Below are 19573 nucleotides of genomic sequence, written 5' to 3'. Positions count from 1 at the left end.
TTTTAAAGCATTCATGTAAACATCTTAGTAGTTATGATAACATTTCATTTGAAACTAATTGGCTTTGTTTTCTCCATATTTGCCTGCAATGATTGTTTTTGTTCGTTCTTATTTTCTCTCCAGGCTTCTAGTTAGTGCCTCCCAGGATGGCAAACTTATCATCTGGGATAGCTACACCACAAACAAGGTGAGAGTAATTGACATACTGCTGCTTAATTAAAATTTGACTGAAAATACAAGGGAGAGGAATATTGTTTACCTACCTTGGCTCTTAAAGGGATACAACCAAAACTTAGTTTAGGCCTAACACCTGACCTCTAAAATTATGATTTTAAACAATGTGGTTAGAGACCTAGCTACTGTCTGTCTGTATAACATACATACATACACACACACATTAATTATATATAAAATATGTTTACCCAGCTTCCGAGAAACTAAAAATATTTCATTGTTCAGTGAGTGTATTTTTGCTTCGCTGCTGCAGGAGCAGCTGTCATCAGAGGGAGTAGAAGTTAATTAGCAAACGTTTCCCAGAAATGTGCGATGTGAGACAAAGCACAGCCATACTAGTTGGGGCTCTGTAATAAAGCAGAGAATTACAAGAATGCAGGTAAGAGACTGGTCTCTTTCTGGCTGTAGTAACATGACATGAAAAAGGGTTACAGAAGGTTTGTGGTCACATGGCTGTGGTTGGTGTCCAGTGGCTACTGTTATGAGCTCTCCAATAAATTCCATGAAGGATGAAAAAACAATACTTGTAAATTATTACAAAACTGGTTGTGGAGAACTTAAAATAAAAATTTTCAGCAGGTAAATGGCAGTTAAATAAGCAGAAGTGTTGTTTTTAATTGAAAAAGACAGTGCAGAAATAGGAAATAAAATACTTCTACAGTGATTTCCATATTAGGATTTCAATATTCTTGAAAACATTAATTAACACTCAACATCCCTTGAAAACAGCGACTTGCATCCCTATTTTAGAATTGGGAAAACTGAATCAGAGATGTTGCTACTTGATTAAGGTCACACAGGAAGTCTTTGGTAGAGTCAGAAATAGAATTCTTTATCAAGTGCTCTAGTTACAAGTACATCATCCCCCTGAAACAAGATCCACTCAGTGAAAGAAAGACTTTCCAATCCAGGAAATTTGAGGGCATCTTCTTATTACTAGAAAGTTTTTGATTAATAGTTGAATAGCTTACACCTGAAAACAGTTTGTCTACAGCTGAAAACAGGTTGTCTAAAAATATTCTAGCACCACATTATGGCTAAGCAGTGCTCATTGCAATTATGCTGTGCACGATGTTAGTAGTAATAAAGAATGCGATCGTAAATGTGTTCTATCCTAGGGATGAGATTTGAACAACCATCTTGAGGCATTTTATTAGCTTCATGGTAGAAGATACATGTTTTGCAATTAGTTGGCTGTATTTTTAGCACAGAGCATTACTCTGCTATTTGTACTTTTATATCACACCCATTACCGCAGGATTTGTAATGGCTATAGATGGAGATTGTATGCACAGAGGGACAAACACCTTTCTAATCCCTAGTCAAGAAATATGAGGAAATCAGGGATATTTCACAGAGCCTCATAATAGATATAACAACATGATCCATCCCTCAAGGAGTTTACAAACTAACTTCAAACACAGTGCAACAAGAGGAATAAGAAGACAGTAGGTCTGGATTAGAGAAGGAAGGACAGGGTTAGCATTAATAAGACTGTGGTTACTCAACGAAGGCTAGTATATGGCATGTGGGAGCAAAAGGGGAGTTTGTTTAAATAGTGAAAGGCCTTGGTTTGCTAACTTGTTTGGTAAGTGTTGAAGTGGGTTTTAAGGCACGATTAAAAGAGGGTCAAAGTAAGTCTTTTTTTGCTGTTTGTTGTTCCTTCGTCATATATAATCCTGGAATCAACGTTTTTTTACCTACCATAAATTGAGCACCAGTGTGTTTTCTCAAGCTAAAACATAGTGCTCGATCTATAATCATAAAACCATTGACTAGCTCTTGTGGCTTTTCATAGCGCTACCTATTAAACTGGATTCTCTGCTAGAGTGCAACTCTGAAGTTTTAATTAAGATACTATTTGTTTTGACAAGTTAAATGCGCAAATTATTTCTGAAATAAGGTTGGCCCTTGGAGTACAAGGACTTTTCATCTTTTTCATTATTCTCCCTCCTGCTACCTTTAAAGAGAGAGTAGTGTAGTTACAGAGAAGATATAAATAAGAACTTCCTGATGGTCAATTGACTTAAAGATAAATTATGTATTCTGCCTCTGCTCCAGGTCCATGCCATTCCTCTGCGTTCATCGTGGGTGATGACCTGTGCATATGCCCCCTCTGGAAACTATGTGGCCTGTGGTGGTCTTGATAACATCTGTTCCATTTACAACCTGAAAACTCGTGAAGGAAATGTACGTGTCAGCCGTGAGCTGGCTGGTCACACAGGTGAGCATCAGTTCTGAAGGGTAAACTAGTTGTGAGCTGAATGCATGATGAATCGTGAACACTAGATATGGAAAAGATCCATTAGGTCATCTACTCAATCCTGCAATGCCAGAGGACTGGTTTCCTACAACATACAGTCCAGTCTTATTTGAAATGTCTCACGCAATGAGGCTTCAATCATTTCCCTTGAAAGACTACTCCATAGACTAGTCTCGATCAAGACATTTTTCTTTAATATTAAACCAGAAAGTTAAGTATCATCGTGTGATCCTGTAGCTTTTGTGTCTACCTTTTTGCACCTTGTTAAATACGTTTTTCCCCCTTGTGTGTTCACTTTTCAAATAGGTGACATTCCCTCCTCCCGCGCCCCATGCCAAAATCAGTCATCACCTTGCCAATTTATACATCTTTAGTTTTTAATCTTTCTTCAAAAATTGTTCTTTGTTGCTCACAACTTTTGCAACACTTTAAACATTTAAATAATGAATATAATGGCTTCACCAATCTTTCTAACAGCTTCATAAATCTTTATTGCTCACGTCCCCAAATAGAGACAATGATCCCTTACAGAAAACATGTTGCCAAGTGCAGCATTGCCCAAATTGAAAATAATCAAATTCTTGTTATATGTAATAAATATTGTGGCAGAAAATGGGACAAAATTTTTTTCTTAAATACATGAGTCCCAACCTCTTACACTTTGTCCACAGTCTTAAATTATTCTTTATTTACCTCATTGTTGGTGCTGATTTATTAGAGAGGGCTCTTATTGTAAAACCATATCCTAGGAAGCTTAATGTAGTTTGGTCAAAATATTTAGTCTTTGGAAGGCATGAAGGGGAAGATTTAGTGATTACAAAAGGGAATTATTTCATTTTGCAACTCTTTTTTTCTTTATGGAAAGTAAAACTGCTACAGTATAGCATATCTGCTTAAAGCTTGGGGTTTTTTTTTTTGTTTTGTTTTTTGTATCCAAGCTCTTTCCTGATATTGAAAGGACACTACATTTACAAACTCAAATTGGAGAGAGAAACCTAATTGGTCATGCATTTGTTTTATTTATTTATTTATTTATCTGATTGCAGATATCAGATATCTCAGACTGGCTGCTGGTGCCAATTTTTATTTCTGTGAACTAGACAAGCTTGCTGGGTTTTCATTAGGTCCCAAAGATTTGAGGTCTGATTTTTTCAGAGATGCTGCCCTTTTAACTCGTTGCCTTCACCTGGAGCTGTGGGGGCCGAGCACCTCCTGAAAATCAAGCCCATTGTTTCCAGTCTTGGTCTCTAAATTACCTTCGTTGTTCTGGAAGGCAGAAGTAATGTTCTTTGAGTTTCAGTGTAAACCATGGTCTGTTTTTCAAGGTCTTCCTTTTTTTTTGCAGGTACTTACCCACATTCCACCCTGTTGTCCCCACATGTTCAGTCATTGATACTGGATAATTCCTTTGGAGTCCCCAAAATTAATTACTTGGCTGCTCAGGGTACTGACATCTAAGAACCTCTGACCTGAACTTCAGATTTAAACCTCAGAATGACTTGTATCTTACTGCTCTTGGAAGTCTGTAGAGATGTTTGGCTGGCCATAGAAATATCTGAAAGCCTTAAAAAAATCCTTTTAATCTCTAAAAACTAGGACTGTAGTGCCCAGTGTTCTAGGATCCACAGTGGCTCCTTTAAAGTGGCTCCGCCTCCAGGAGGAGGGCACAGAGCTCGTTTAACTGGATGCTTGGGAATTGCCCCTCAGCATTACGTTGGTGTAGATTGTCCTACACTGCTGCCCTGTGCTGGAGGTAGAAGTGGACAGAAGGGAGGGAAAGTGGTCGGAGTACTCTGCGCTACAGCTTCTTCTGGGGTTTCTCTAACCTACATCAGGGCCATGCCAGAATCCTGGAGACTACAGGGCTACATTTGGCCCTCCTGGGGTTCTCTCTCTTCAGAGGTGCAGCACAGAATCTGGCCCACTCTTTTTCATCAGAGTAACTAATGACTGTGATAACTAGAAATAAAAAGAAGTTAAACTGGATAATGAGCTATGATTGTGAGAACAAAGGGACCCATATAAGGGCTCCATTTTCCTTGAAATAAGAAGATCCACCAAGGCAGCTAAAAGCGGAGGAGATGAGCTCAGGATTTTTCTCTTCCCCCTCTACAGTCCAAGACCATTGTAACATCCCATATCACAGCAGAAGTTGAAATGGTAATTCATTAGAGTGACTTCTACCTGCTGAAGAAATGTGCGGTTGAGGAAAAGGAAAGGAAGCTGAAAGATTTTAATGGGAAGAAGTAGCCACTCAGAAATAGGATGTAAATTGGCTTGATATCTTCCTTGTTGAGGTCTGGGCTGGAACTTTGGTTCAAAGAGTGCCTGTGCTGATTCTGGACTGCACGTAACAGGACTCTGTTTATCTTAGATATTACATAGTGCCAGTCACTTCAGTAGCTATGTGCTTATAATCATAGTATGTGACATACTCAGTGTTACATCAGCAAGCCTTTGTTCACTTGCAGATTCAGTAATAATACACCCAGCAACCTGAGGGAGGGAATCAGCTTGTAATAAGTCATATCTGTCAAGGTTGGAACCCTGAAACTGTGTGTCATCTTTATGCTGCCTTTGTTTCTGTAAAGAACAAAATCCCAAGATGCAGCAAAACAGAGTCCTCTTAGTCCAGAGGCTGCCAGCATGGCTCCGGAAAAACCTTTAACAGCTCTAAGAGGAAACATCAGGCGAGCTGTGTCTCTTGCTGGTTTTCTGCCTGATCAAGCCTCTGCCTATATATGTAAAGGGAACCCTCTGAAAACTGTTCATTGAAGGAAACCAAGGTTATTCATACATGTATCGTTATAATCAGGCAAACCTTCCAAAGCTTCTGTTTGTTGAAAAGAATAACTAAAATGTGTTAAACTATATTGTAGATGGCACTTAACTTCTTTTTATCTCTTGCATTTCTTTCAAAGCATGGATTAGCTACCTGGTTCACTGGAATTGTGTACTCTGTCTGAAATAGAGAGATGTTGACTGACCACTAAAACAGATATTGAGTAGTTGCGATAACCAAGCACACCATGATCCATAAAATGTACTTTTCTTTAATATCTGTTGTAAAGAAAAATGGAACTAGCTGTCACATGCATTTTTGTTGGGTATCCATGATGCAGCCTATGTGCATGTCAAAATCCTAAAAAAAAAGATTTGAGCAATAAAAAGCCAAGAATATCTTTACAGTATATCTTAGCTGTTCAGTGGCCTCTTTTAGAGATGGGCCCTGTAAGTTAGTAAGATCACTAAAATGCAGTATGTGGGTTCATGGCAGGGTGAATATGGCCTCTACAGAGGGTGAAAGACTATACTATATTGTAGACGCCGAGAAAGGATGCATCAAAAGAGGTGATTGGTTTCATTTGTTAGTGTGAAATCTTAGAGAGTCAGTTTTAATTAACTGCTCTTCTAGTGCAGGGTTAAGCAGGACTGCTGCAATAAAGCTGTAATTGGGGGTGACATCTGGATCTGGACTTGGCAGTGAATGAGGACGGACACGGATGGATTTTAAGCAACAGGGTGCAACTCTGTTGTACTTAATGGAGAGGAGGGGCACTACCCTCCTAGTCACCTGTATTTTAAATGGTTCCAGTGCAGAGGTTACAGGGCTCCTCCCATATAACCCAGAACTCAGGGTAGACTTTCCTTGACCTACCCCTAGGACTCAGCTTGCTCTTCTGAATCTGACCACCCCCAGTGAAGGGTACAGATCGGACTAAAAGGTGGGGACCTTACTTAGGTCTCCCCCTATCCCATGAGCACAAGGCCACTCAGCAAAATCCCAGGTCTTTCACTTCTGGGAGCCATTCCTTTTAGCCTTCTAACTGCACTGGAAACTGGCTGAAAGTTGTAACAAACTAACATCCCTACTACTACCAAGTACTACCATGAATTACTAAATCCTCTTCCTTGTTTAACCTGACCATGCATGGAGTATGCTCAGAGGAAGGTGAAAAAACCCACTAGGCCTATGCTAATTTGGCAACAACACAAAGAAAAAAATTTCTTCCTCACCCCAAAGCAAGTGATCAGTAAGACCTGCAGCATCTGCAAAAACAGTTCTTTGAATGCTTGCTCATGTCAATTCCAATTAGGTGTGTGCGTGCCGCGTGCACAGTCGTCAGGGGAAAATCCTTCCAGCAGCACCCATCAGGTCGGCTGTGGAGCCCCCTGGAGTGGCGCCTTCATGGTGGTAATACAGGTTCCTGCCAACCCGCTGCCTCTTCAGTTCCTTTTTACCACCAGTGACAGTTGTTAGAACTGCCATCGCTTGCCTTTGCAAGTGCTTCCCCTAGTCCTTGTAGTTCAGTTTTCTGTAAATAGTTTCTAGTTTAAGATAAAAAGAAAAGGAGTACTTGTGGCACCTTAGAGACTAACCAATTTATTTGAGCATGAGCTTTTCATGCTCAAATAAATTGGTTAGTCTCTAAGGTGCCACAAGTACTCTTTTTCTTTTTGCGAATACAGACTAACACGGCTGTTACTCTGAAACCTAGTTTAAGATAGTTTCTTAACTAGGAGCTGGGGGTTTCTCCCTCTCCCCTTTTGGGGTGTGGGGCATGCCTTGGTCCCAAGGGTTTAAACCCTGTGGAACCTGCCACGAGCCCACGCCAATGGGCGACTTCCACGAATCTTGTCTCAAGTATCTGGGGGAGGCGCACCAAACAGAGTGGTGCAAGATTTGTAAAGAGTTCCGCCCAAGGACTAAAAAGGAACAGAACTTCAGGCTGAAACAGATCCTGTTGGAATCGGCCCTCCATCACCAGCCAGCTCCAGCTGTCAGGATCCGGCACTGAGCACCTCCATGCAGAGCGCTCCGGCCTCTGTACGTGAAACGGGGCCAAGGAAGGATTCCTGGCTATAGAGACCCTTGGCACCAGTGCTCCCTAGCACCGAAGCCTGAGGAGGCAGTACAGCACCGCTCGCACTCTCTGGTGCCACATAAGCAGCACAAGAAGATGGACGGGGGCACTCACCCACACTGAGTGCGGCCAGGTCAGACAGTACAACAAACAATTCAGGACCTGCCTTTTGCAGGCATGGGCCTTTTTGCAGAGCAGACAGACTCCAGGCTTCACAGCCTAAAGGATTCGTTGGCTGCATAGAAATCACTGGGGCTACATACCCCAGCTACCCAGCGAAATCATTTCAGACCTCAGCCCCTGCAGCGCTTCTGTCCTCCCCAGCCCAGGCAGGACTTCTCAAGGAAGCGGGGTAGGAATGGTAGGCATAAGCCCAGCCAAGGCCAGAGCTCATCAAGGCAGTTATCAGGCTCTTAGCAAGCCTTTTGAAGGTGTGCCCAAGGGCAATGCACTAGTCTACTCACTGGATCCTTCCCCCTGTTTTCTGAACCGTCTGTCCCACTTTTACTGTTCTTGGTCCCAGATAACTTCAGACCACTAAGTCCTTCGCACGGTAGAAATGGGATATTCTCTCTAATTCTGCTCCTCCCCTCCCTGCTACCCCCTTCCCTGTCCCTCTTCAAGGACCCTTCTCATGAGCATTTTCTCACGTAGGAGGTCCAAACACTCCTCGATGCGGGAGCTGTGGAGGAGGTTCCTCAGGAGCTTAGAGGCACCGTTTGAACCCCTGGTGACTTGTTCATTGCTCTACCTTTCATGGAAGGTGGCCTTCCTAGTCACTATTATATCAGCAAGGAGACTCTTGGAGCTTAAAGCCCTAACTTCCCATCCCCCTTATACCATTATTTTTATAAAGACAAGGTACAGCTTAGGCGTCATCCAGCCTTTCTCCCAAACTTGCATCCCTAAGCCTCACGCAGAAAGTAGAGAACAAAAGGCTGCCCTCCTTGGACGTTCAAGACCATTTACACTGAATGTACAAGACCATTCCGTAAGTCGATCCAGTTGTTCGTGGCGGTTGCGGATAGAATGGAAGGCCTCCCAGTCTTGTCACAGAGAATTTCATCATGAATCATGTCCTGTATTGGGGCATGCTACGAGCTGGCAAAGGTTCCAGTCCCAGCACTAATGGCACGTTCCACAATAGCACAGGCCTCCTTAGCAGCATTCCTGGCCCAGGTCCCCATCCAGGAGATCTGCAGTGCGGCGATGTGGTCCTCAGTTCACACTTTATGCTATTACCCAGCACGCCAGGGACGATGCAGCATTTGGCAGAGTGGTGCTTCAATCAGCAATTCAATGAATTCCAACTCCATCTCCTAGTTAGGGCTTGAGAGTCATCTAATTGGAATGGATATGAGCAAGCACTTGAAGAGGAAAAAACAGTTACTTACCTTCTCGTAACTCTTGTTTTTCAAGATTTGTTGCTCATGTCCATTCTAAGACTCGCCCGCCTTCCACTCTGTCGGAGTAGCCAGCAAGAAGGAACTGAAGAGGCGGCGGGTCGGCAGGAACCTATTTTCACTGCCATGAAGGCGCCACTCCAGGGGGTCCACACCTGATCAGACGGGTGGTGCTAGGGGAAGAAGCTCCCGACGACTGTGCATCCACCTAATTGGAATGGACATGAGCTACACATCTTGAAGAACAACAGTTACGAGAAGATGAGTAACCGGTTTTTTTTAAAACTACAGTCATGGGGAAGGAGTGGGGAGTTTCCTGAAATAAAACAAAAAGAGGCTCCCTGTAGTTTGAGCTAGGATTTAAATTAATGAAAAGGGAGAGCAAGGGATGAGTCAGCTCCCTTCCTCCTCTGGCTGGCTAATGAATGGGTAAAGCCTTGGGAGGAGGGGCCCCCCTGCATTCCTCAGGGAGTGCTCTCCCTCTTTCTGCTGGGGCTCTTCTAGTCACAGCTGGTCCCCAAGAGAGCAGCTTCCCCCTAGAGGAGAGTTAGATTGATCCAAGTAATGTCATGAGGGTTTGTTGCCCTTGTGTATAAGGCCACCAGTTTCCTCTCTTCTTGTTGTCTTCGTACTTATGAAGCAAGATACATCTCTTCTCACACTCTCTTCTGCTTGGAATGTGAATCCTTATGATGCTCACAGCCCAGGTTGTCTCAAGTAAGACCTATGAGAATTTTCAATCCTAGTCTTATGTGAAAGACTATCATCTGTTCGTTTAGGTCTCTTCTTTTTTCTTTAACAACCAAATGGACTTTTTGTGTTTTCTAGTGTTTTACTCTTTGCTTGGATAAGCAGATCAGCAAACATCAGATTGCTGTAAGATTCAGTCTATAAATTAAAGTGGTCCTTAACCAATTACTGTGATCAGTACTACTTGTGGAATTTCTGACTATTCTTGATGGTTTCCTGTCTGAGTGTATCTACACTGCAGTCATTGGTGTGACTGCAGCACATGTAGACATATTCTAGTTAGCTGTGTACCAGTGTCAATGAAGCCACAGTGGTAAAGGCTATATACAAGCCCACCTGGGGCCCAGGTTATGGTCTTGGACAGCTATCCTAGGCTGCTGCAGTTTCAGTGCTATTTTATCTTGCTAGATCAAAGCTATCTGAGTTATGTCTACATGTGCTGCAGTCACATCTCTGACTGCAGCGTAGACATTGCCCAGTATGTGCAGGAGATGCTTCGCTACGTGACCAACTCAATCTGAAAAGTAGACAGGAATTTGCGGCTTTGTTCAGCCATGTGTTACTTTTTGCAGGTTACTTGTCATGCTGCCGTTTCCTGGATGATAATCAAATTGTTACCAGCTCTGGAGACACCACTTGGTAAGCAGTGTTACGAACTGTAACATTTGTACTAATGGCTGCATATTCAAAAATATAGATAATATATTATGGGGGAACTTGTCATAACACTTAGTAATAGCAATAGTGTTAGTGCTGTATGAATCCTATGTAAGCAGTCTTTGGTGTAGAAATCTCATAGGACAGCCTGGATAAAAACCTCTAATGGCTTGCAATTTAGAGGAAATTGCAAATGGAAATACTGCTGTTAAGCTCTACAAACTATGCTTTTGAATACCCCCTTTTTAAATAAAATGCATTGGGTGTGTGAAGACCCAGACTTCGAATTTTTTCCTTTTCATTTGTCAGACCATAGGTTTTTCTTACCATTTAGGTACTGACAGACCTATGTGCTAAGTAATTTTCATCGTTGATGTTTTTTATTAACATCTCTGATAAAAAGAATGCAATATTTTTAAAATGTAAAACTCTTTACATGTGGTCTATAAGAGCTCATTCAGAGCAATTATGGCTCACTGAGGAAAGAATTAAAGTTTTGACAATATGGATTTTGATACATTTTGGAGTTATAGCTTCAAACAAGTCTCCTGTACCAATGGTTAGTTATGGACCAGTGTCTGATCAGAAGAAATAGCTCCCACAGAATGGTAATGTCTGTTTAGTTGAGTCTTGTGTACTTTTTAAATATCCATTATCAAATTATTGGGGAGTGAACTTGATGTATACAGGCAGTAAAGAGTCACAATTAGTGCATGTTTTACAGTTATTTTATGCCAGTGCCATTTTAAACCCCCCCAACATTTTGCACTTCTCTTTTGCACTCTGTTACTGATTCGTTGTTTCAAATTTTGAAGTCCATCATATATGTTCTTATTGGTGATAAGATGGACTATGGATCCATAGACAATTGGTTGTCAGGGGAAGGATAGGCTGAGTGAATTAATGACTTTTTTCCATTAAGCTCTGTAGTACTATTATAGAAAATAAATATTAAATATTGAATCACATTGGTAAAATTATTTTTATTTAAATCTGTAAGATTATGAATAGCTTTCAGAAAATCTTCTCAAAAAGTTAGCAGAAGTGAATTTTAAAGGAATATCACTGAACGTTTAACAAAACATTAATTACAAAACTAAAAAATAATCAGTCTTTGAAAAATGTTCTATTCTGTGGTCCACTGGCTTAATATAAACATAATGTTCTGTTGTAATTTCTATACTCCATAGTCCATTTTCAGAGATCAGCTAAAACACTTATAGATGCTTTCTCCTATAGGAGTTGTCTGTAGTGCATTTGCTTCTAGAGGTTGTTATGCTCTAGTCTCACTAGCAAAGAAATCTCGTTTTTGTGGGCTGTACTTTTTATGTAGTTTTAGCTCTTCTGCCATAACCAACAAAAGAAAAAGCCCCTTTAGGTAACAGATCTATAGAATAAGGCTTAACAAGACTCAAGATGTTCAACAGATTCAGTCTGTGTTCTGTTTTCACTGAATTGTTACTTAAAATGGATTTAATTTTAATCCATCAGAACTGGAAAGGTAACCCCAAAGTTAGCTCTATTTCTGGACTTGCACAGCATTTCTGTGCTGCTTGTAGTGTGGCCTGTTTAAACAACTGCTTAACCAATAAATACTCATTTTATCAAAAAATTCAATGTAAACAAAAAAATTCACTCACTGAATAAATAAATCTTAAAGAGAAAATAGTAGGACATCCACTAGGCAGCAGTCCTTACGGCAATTATTTTGAAGTCTTCCTAAGACATTCACTACTGTTATGTTGGTCCCGTAAGGACCCTCCTATTAAACGGCCTTCTTGAGTGGCTGCTTAAGATGGATGTTGATTGTACATGAATTTCTTTAATATTAACATGATTTTTCAAAATGGAATGGAAACCTTTTTAAATACACCAAAAATTGCTAAAGTGATGCTCTTTGTACTTGATTATATAGCTTTAGCAGGTTTTGACTGTTGCATGTAATAATTTTTCTAAGTCCAGGTAGGGTGTTGAGTACACAAATTCTGGCCTTTTCTTATGGCCTCGCTACTGGCAAGGGATTCCTTTTTGTCTTGTTCTTCTTTCTGCATATGTATTTCTGAAACACACATGGTTCATAATGAAAGCTGGTTCTATTAAGAAAAAACTTCTGCTTTTGTGCTGATGGTTTTCTTCATTTATGGAAGGAGGAAGCCAGTAGTCTCCTTCCTCTAAACCTGCACTCCCCTAGAATGGGGAACTAAAGAGGAGACTGACATGAAGGGCATGATGTTTTCTAGCTGCAAATGGATTTGGGCTGGAACACTAAGCAAAATTTCATATCCTAGTTGGAACTGACTACTGAAGGCTGATACAGAATTAATTACTGAACATATGGTTTACATAACCAGGGAACCTGAAAACAAGAAAACTGGCTTCTGCACTGGTTCTAAGCCAAAGCAGAATTCTACATTATGCTCACTTACTGGGAAAGAGAACAGACAAGTTAAATGCTTTCTTCTAAACATCTCTGGAAAGTCTGCTGCTTTTGTGGGTGATGCAGTCAGTATTTCATCCCCTTTTTATACTATGTGATTGTCACTGTGGTGATCTTACTGTCAATGGAAAAGTGGGGGCACTGACAGCCATGAGGCAACAGTGAATTATTCTGGCTGAATTATACACCCTCAAAAAGCCTCAAAAATGGAAACACTGACTCAACCTTAACTATAGCAGCAGTAGTGGGTGCTACTCTAAAGCAGCTCTATGCTAGTGTTAGAGCACTGCCATGTTACAGAACTCCATGTATCAACAATGGTGAACATTAGTCACTATGCTGTCTATATTGCTGGTAACCCAGCCAAGAAGCAGATCCTCTGTAACCAGAAATAATATGTGGCTCCATTTGAAAGTACTGGTGCCTTTTTAAGGCAAAGACTGAGAGTTTGTGTATGATATACTGAAATCTCTCAAAGGAGAGCATCTTCTTCCCACATACTTTGGGATTAATTTCCCCCTTTTAATTTTAAATACAAAAATTAAACCAGAGAAAACAAGTGACAAACCAGCCAAGTCCAGGCTAACCAGCCCTGTCTGACACTGTCTGAACTTCTGGTAATGTACTGCGAGACTTACTTTAAAAAATCAGTTTTATTTGATGGTTCTAATTTTTGTCATTTTATCTCTCCCTCTGCCCTCCCCCCTTTTGTCAAGCGCCCTTTGGGATATTGAAACTGGCCAGCAGACGACCACCTTTACTGGACACACCGGGGATGTCATGAGTTTGTCCCTGGCTCCTGATGCCAGGTGTTTTGTTTCTGGTGCCTGTGATGCCTCTGCCAAACTGTGGGATGTTAGAGAAGGAATGTGTCGGCAAACATTCACTGGCCACGAGTCAGACATCAATGCCATCTGTGTGCGTATGAACTCTGAATTGGGGGAATGGGATTTAAATTCATGATGTATACTCTGCAGTCAGCTGTTAGAATTTAACACATAGTGGATCCTGTAGTATTACAGCATAGTTTTTCCAAAACACAGTGTTTTCCACATTTGACAAAACTACATTCAATTCATTGTATTGCATAAAGTTTATTGCAGTACATGGCAATTTGTTAGGTGCTTAAATAGTATGTTACTAAAGTTTTGTTGATAGTAATACTTATTATTTCATCTTCAGAAGGCTTTAAAAACATTAGTGCCTCTGTGATGGAGATAATGTACTTTTAGCTCCATTTTACAGATAGGGAAACATGCAGGCAAAGGGATGTGGCAAAGAACACAAAGAAAGTCAAACCAAGCCAGGAGTAGATCTTGAGTTCCTAGCTCCCAATTCTGGGCATAAGACGACTGGCCTGCATGAGTGTTCTACGGTACCAAATGAAAGTGCAAAACATGCTAGATCATTATCTAAGATTTCATAGTAGCTGGCCAAATGGAAAAAGCCCTGTTCCCAAAAGCTGCAAAACACAAAGTATCTTATTCTATAATATCTTTGTTTTGTTTTAAAGTTCTTCCCAAATGGCAATGCATTTGCCACAGGCTCCGATGATGCCACATGCAGGCTCTTTGATCTTCGTGCTGACCAGGAGCTTATGGTTTATTCACATGACAACATCATCTGTGGCATCACTTCTGTAGCATTCTCCAAAAGCGGACGTCTCCTCTTAGCTGGTTATGATGACTTTAATTGCAACGTCTGGGACACACTGAAAGCTGATAGAGCAGGTAAATAGTTTGTGTGTTGGGTTTTAAATACTATCAGCTGCACCTAAAGGGGTGACCTATTGACAGTGCTTTATCAAACATTAGCACAGTGCTGTTAGCCTACTGTAATTAACTCAATAATGTGGTCTGCTGTGAGATAACCCCAGGTGAAGGTATTTTACTTGTGTTGTCAACATGCTGGTAGATTTGTAAATGTTAGTGAAGAATATGGGGTTTCTGAGAACAGAAAGTTACCCTCTGCAAACAGAACTCAGTAAAAGAATGACATCTGGGAAAATTAAATATATTTTTACCTTCAAAGAGCTTATTTTACACTTGGACTGTTTAAACGTATTTGACACTTTATGAAACACCTACTATTAATCACTTCATGTATGGAGGGTCTATAACTGTGTAATAGTTATATGAAGATAATTGTCATTAGTAATTCACTGAAACAATTCAGGTTAAGAGTTGGCTGCTATGCTGTACTGCAGTGCTTGAAGCTGTTTAGTATTCCTCTGAGAATTTGCACTGATTTTTAGGTAGTGTAAATGTCAAGCAGAGATTTGTAGCCACTGATTTATTACCTCAAAATTCTTCACATAGCAAACAGTTCTAGATAGTACTTCTTAAAAACTCGCCCTTTATTACCTCATCTTCCACATTTTCTAAAGCTGCCTTATTTGTGTATTTAATATGAAATGTGACTTTGCATGTTTTGGAAGAAGAAACTGTCAAAGGTCAGGGAGGATCTTATGCTATTGTTACCTTATCTCAGTAAGGGTATCAGTACCTATTTCGCTAACATGACACCTTATCTTTAAGGCATAGCTGGATAATGTGCGTTTGTGGCAGTATTTATAAAATGCATAATAAGAGAAAAGGAAAAAGAGGTTATGTAACTTTATTTAGGGGTATAATGAATGGGAGGAGATGGGTATTGAATTTACCAACCCAGCTAGTATAGATGCCATCAGTTCCTAAAATATAAACTAATTAGATATTAGAACAGGGAAAGTACAAATTATCATAAATGACCACAAAGTTTCTGCTTATGATTATAGAATGTACAGAGGAGGAACTAGATAGATTAATGGAGAAAGTATTTCTAATTCTTGGAACGAGCACAAGAACAAAAAGCTAGGTTCTGTTTAGCATCTGGAGAAAGGTAATAAACAAAAATTGGTACAAACCTGATCACGGCTGAGGGGGAGACTGTGCTCAGAATAGAGAAGACACCAGCAACAGAGACGTTCTGTGTGGTGTTAGTACCTTCATTGTAGTCTAACAGCAGTGCTCCCATGGCTTGCTTCTTCCCCTGCCTCTCCCAACAAATGTACCTTCTATCAGTGCAGTGCAGAGATTGGCACAGTAGTAGCTCAAAGTTCATCTGATGTGTAGAGCGGGTTACTTCACTTTTCAGTGCTGTTTATGATTTTAATTGTACCAGGAACGTATTTTTCAAATAAGTGTAACATGGTTATGCTGTCCAAATGCACCTTATTCAAGGTTTCCCCACAGTGGTTATTTACAGTTGAAATCTTGATTTACAGTTGATACTTGAGGCCAAAAAGAGACATGGAAATGAAAACAAATTGGTAGTCTGAAATAGCATATATTGATAGGCAGAGAATTTTCCTTTCATAAATGTGTTATCTTCCTTACTACTGGCTTTAAATCAAGTGCTGTAGAAATAAAGTAACTTGCTGTTCCACCAGAGAATGCGTTGAACAGATGAATACAAGGTGTTACTTGTTGCTTTTGGATTATCTGCAGGATTTCAGTTTGTAAATTATTGTATCTCCATGGTAGTGTTGCTCCCAACACTCCAGTAATTTCTTGTGATAAACTATTAGGTGGGTGATCCAAGCAGATTAGGGAACTCTTAGTGACATATTACTACACTTCATAGTTTTTCTATTGGGGAAAACTATATTTGGTCCCTGATGACCATTCTTTTCTTTGAAGCTGATTAAGAGGAAGCGATGAGTTCGCTGGCCTGTTGAAATGACTAATGCTAGTTCCATTTCCTGCTTTGATTTTATACTATACTAATGCAGTGTGATTTGTCTTCAGTGCCTGTTTACTAATGTACTAGGTTGTACTTTTGGTTGACTTTTAAGTAGGAAAAACTACTTTTCAGTCCCTATAGAATAAATTACCATGCCTCAGTACAAATCTGTTTCATTAGGGTAGTGTTTATCTTGGGAGTCCTGGATTCTGCAGTTTCCTGGTTTGTTGGGGTTGTTTTTTTGGGTGATAAGAGGCAGTGACTTTTGCATGTCCTTCCTGCAGGGAAAGTGGAAGGGTGAAAATAGATGCACCACCACAACTGATCTGTCTCCCACTCTCCCAGAAATCCTATTGGTTCCCTGCATAAATCTCACCGTAGAGGGATGTTGAATGGGAAAAGGAATCACCAGTGTGGTTAGAGTCCGAAGGAGAACAGTACTTAATAAGGAGGAAGGGAGGACAGTCTGCAGATGTGTGCAATCAGTTGTTAGAATCCTAACATGCATTGACTCATCGGTCACAAATTAACTGCTCAAGCTTCCTCGGGTACTTTGCTTGGGGTCTTGCTACATTAAATCTCACAACTATAATCTCAGTTTTACACACTTCTAGTGTATCACACTACTTCTACAATGTGCCCTAGAAGAGTTCCGAGCCATTTCATCAGCAGTGACAGCAGGCTTCCTATATGGCACTATGAATTTTTAAAGATGCTATTAACCACTTGTACATTTTTCATGTGTCTGCTGCTCCAGAAATGCAGAATTCATTGTATTAAGAAGCCCACTGATTCAAATGGGAGACTCTCTAATACTTCTACAGTATTAGAACTAGAGCTGTAGTTCTACAGCTCCCTTACTTTTTTTTTTTTTTTTAAGTGTAAGTGTCTCTTTCAGTCCCTCTCAATGCAATTTTTCAAAATAACATATTGGTTGAATGGAAGCATCTTCCATAGTAGCAAATCTAATGAAGGTAGGTGGCCGGTCTTTGTTTGCCTTTTCGTAATACATGTGCTTGTAATCCCAAAAGGAGGGCTAGGGCTCATGCAAGATTAAGTGTGTTTAAGATGCTCCAGCCTAACTCTGCATTTTTTATAGTCTAGGGTTTTTTACAAGACAAATAACACTTATAACACTGTAGGAGGGGAAGTAATTGAATTTAGCAGCAATGGACTAATAAATATAGAATTCAAAACTGCTTGGGGTGTGCTGTCAGAAGTATTTTGAGAAACTGGTGATGACTTTGTAATTGACGTGATTATTGAAGGTTATTCCTATCAAGTGAAAATCTTGTGGCTAACACACTTCATGTTAAAAGAAAAGGAGTACTTGTGGCACCTTAGAGACTAACCAATTTATTTGAGCATAAGCTTTCGTGAGCTACAGCTCACTTCATCAGATGCATACTGTGGAAAGTATGCATCTGATGAAGTGAGCTGTAGCTCACGAAAGCTTATACTCAAATAAATTGGTTAGTCTCTAAGGTGCCACAAGTACTCCTTTTCTTTTTGCGAATACAGACTAACACGGCTGATACTCCGAAACACTTCATGTTGTCATATTCTTCATTTGGGAGTCCCTCACTGGCTACTACAATCATTTCCAAGTGAATACTGCCAAAAGTTTGGGGTAAAGAAAACTATCAAAATCAGATTTGTGTAAATATTAAACCAAGTTAATGTTCCATTCTTCTGATCACTAGAGTATCCAATACAAACACACAAGCCCTTATCATTGAGTTGCTTGAAATGAAGTATGTATTCATCAAGATTCTGTAATATGCGTGTGTATTTTGTTTAATTTCTAGGTGTCCTTGCTGGCCACGATAACCGTGTCAGTTGCTTAGGTGTGACTGACGATGGTATGGCAGTAGCAACAGGGTCATGGGATAGCTTCCTCAAGATCTGGAACTGAAGTCTGTAGGTATTTGGGAGGGTAGGGAAGAACATCCTTAATTATCTTGTTTATAATCTCATTTTTTCTCATTTCAAATGTACATTGCAACTGCTTTTATGCTACAAGCTCACAGTTTGGTTTAGAAAAGTAACTAATTTAAAACACTAGAAATAAGATTAACTTCTTGCAGTTTAACTCTGCCTTGTAAAATTCTACTTGCCAAGGGGAAGTAATTTTTTTTATAGGTATCATTGACTTTTTTCATTATCATCATGGTACAGGGTGGGTTAATGGCTTTCACATCTGGGCTGGTAAATATTATTAAATCTTTTGAAAACGGTGAAATAAAAATAATGGATGTAAATGTTGATGTGGGAAGATAGAGTAGAGGGTGTGGGAGAATAAACGGTTTTACCAGACACAGAAGTTAGTTCATCCAGCTTAGAACTTAATGTTAGTGTCCGAACGTAAGTTTTAACAAAACTTTTTGTGTGTCAGACAAGCAACGGACTCCACCGTGACTGGAAGACATTTCCAACGGTTGAAAACTAAAATGATAGCATATCCAATCCAACCATACTAACTTGGACCCCCCATTCTCCTCAAAACTTCAAAGGGCAAGATCTTTTACCGTCTCCTATTGCTGAAATGAAGAGCACAATTACTTTTCAAAGAAGAATTTCTGCAGTTGTAAGCAAATGAAATTGTGCATTCCGTTTGGGACCATTTTTTGTCTTGAGAATTTAAAAAAGAAACACTATCATAAAAGCATGACCAGAAAGTAAACTTGAGCATAATTGTGAAACAAACTTAACTTCACTGTAGTTTTCAAGTTAAAGTTGAGAACTTTGTTTTATCTCACACGGTTTCAAATTTTCAAGTCACGTTTGTAGAAGGATTTCATTTTTTTTTTCCACATTTCCTTTTTAAATACATTTCTTTATGGTCAATAAATGAGTAAAACAAGGGAGTCCTAGCCCAGAGCGTCTGGGGTTGTTAATGCTGTAAATTTAGTCCCTACTTTTTTTTATTTCTGTCTAGTATCACAAATAATTGTTGCACAAAACATGGCATCTATAGAATAATGTTAAGAAGTAAGGTAACCAAGCACATGCTGTACATGGTATTGAATGCTTGTTTAAAGAACCTTTCACCTTTTATGGGTAACAAATGCAAATCCTCAATTCCTACCCACCCACTCCCAAACCCACTGATTTAAAAAACAACAACAAAAAAAAACTTTGTCCCCACTTGCAAGGGCAGTTTATATACCCTAACACTACCCCGTAGTCTCAACAACCAGGAATCTCTGTTTTTCAAAAGAGACCTGTCCTGCGCTTGGGT

General features: G+C 40.0%; 1 protein-coding gene across 3 annotated transcripts in view; it reads left to right on the top strand.

Annotated features, from left to right (window-relative positions):
- GNB1 (G protein subunit beta 1) overlaps window positions 1–18878 on the top strand; it is an 84588-nt gene extending 65710 nt beyond the window's left edge. For 2 of the 3 annotated variants that reach the window (XM_048824768.2, XM_048824770.2), the window contains 7 exons: window positions 124–187; window positions 2296–2458; window positions 10088–10154; window positions 13326–13527; window positions 14123–14339; window positions 18141–18252; window positions 18728–18878. In XM_048824768.2, coding sequence (XP_048680725.1) covers window positions 124–187; window positions 2296–2458; window positions 10088–10154; window positions 13326–13527; window positions 14123–14339; window positions 18141–18247 — 820 coding nt within the window. In that variant the 3' untranslated portion in view covers window positions 18248–18252; window positions 18728–18878. Of the gene's footprint in view, window positions 1–123; window positions 188–2295; window positions 2459–10087; window positions 10155–13325; window positions 13528–14122; window positions 14340–18140; window positions 18269–18727 lie in introns of all 3 variants that reach the window. The other variant, XM_048824769.2, reaches the window with a different exon arrangement.
- The last annotated feature ends 695 nt before the right edge of the window (window positions 18879–19573 follow it).

This window comes from Caretta caretta, chromosome 18 (genome assembly GCF_965140235.1).
Source record: "Caretta caretta isolate rCarCar2 chromosome 18, rCarCar1.hap1, whole genome shotgun sequence".
NCBI classification, from domain to species: domain Eukaryota; kingdom Metazoa; phylum Chordata; order Testudines; family Cheloniidae; genus Caretta; species Caretta caretta.
The sequence above is the reverse complement of the archived record's forward strand: the minus strand, read 5'-3'. Positions and strand labels throughout refer to the sequence as shown.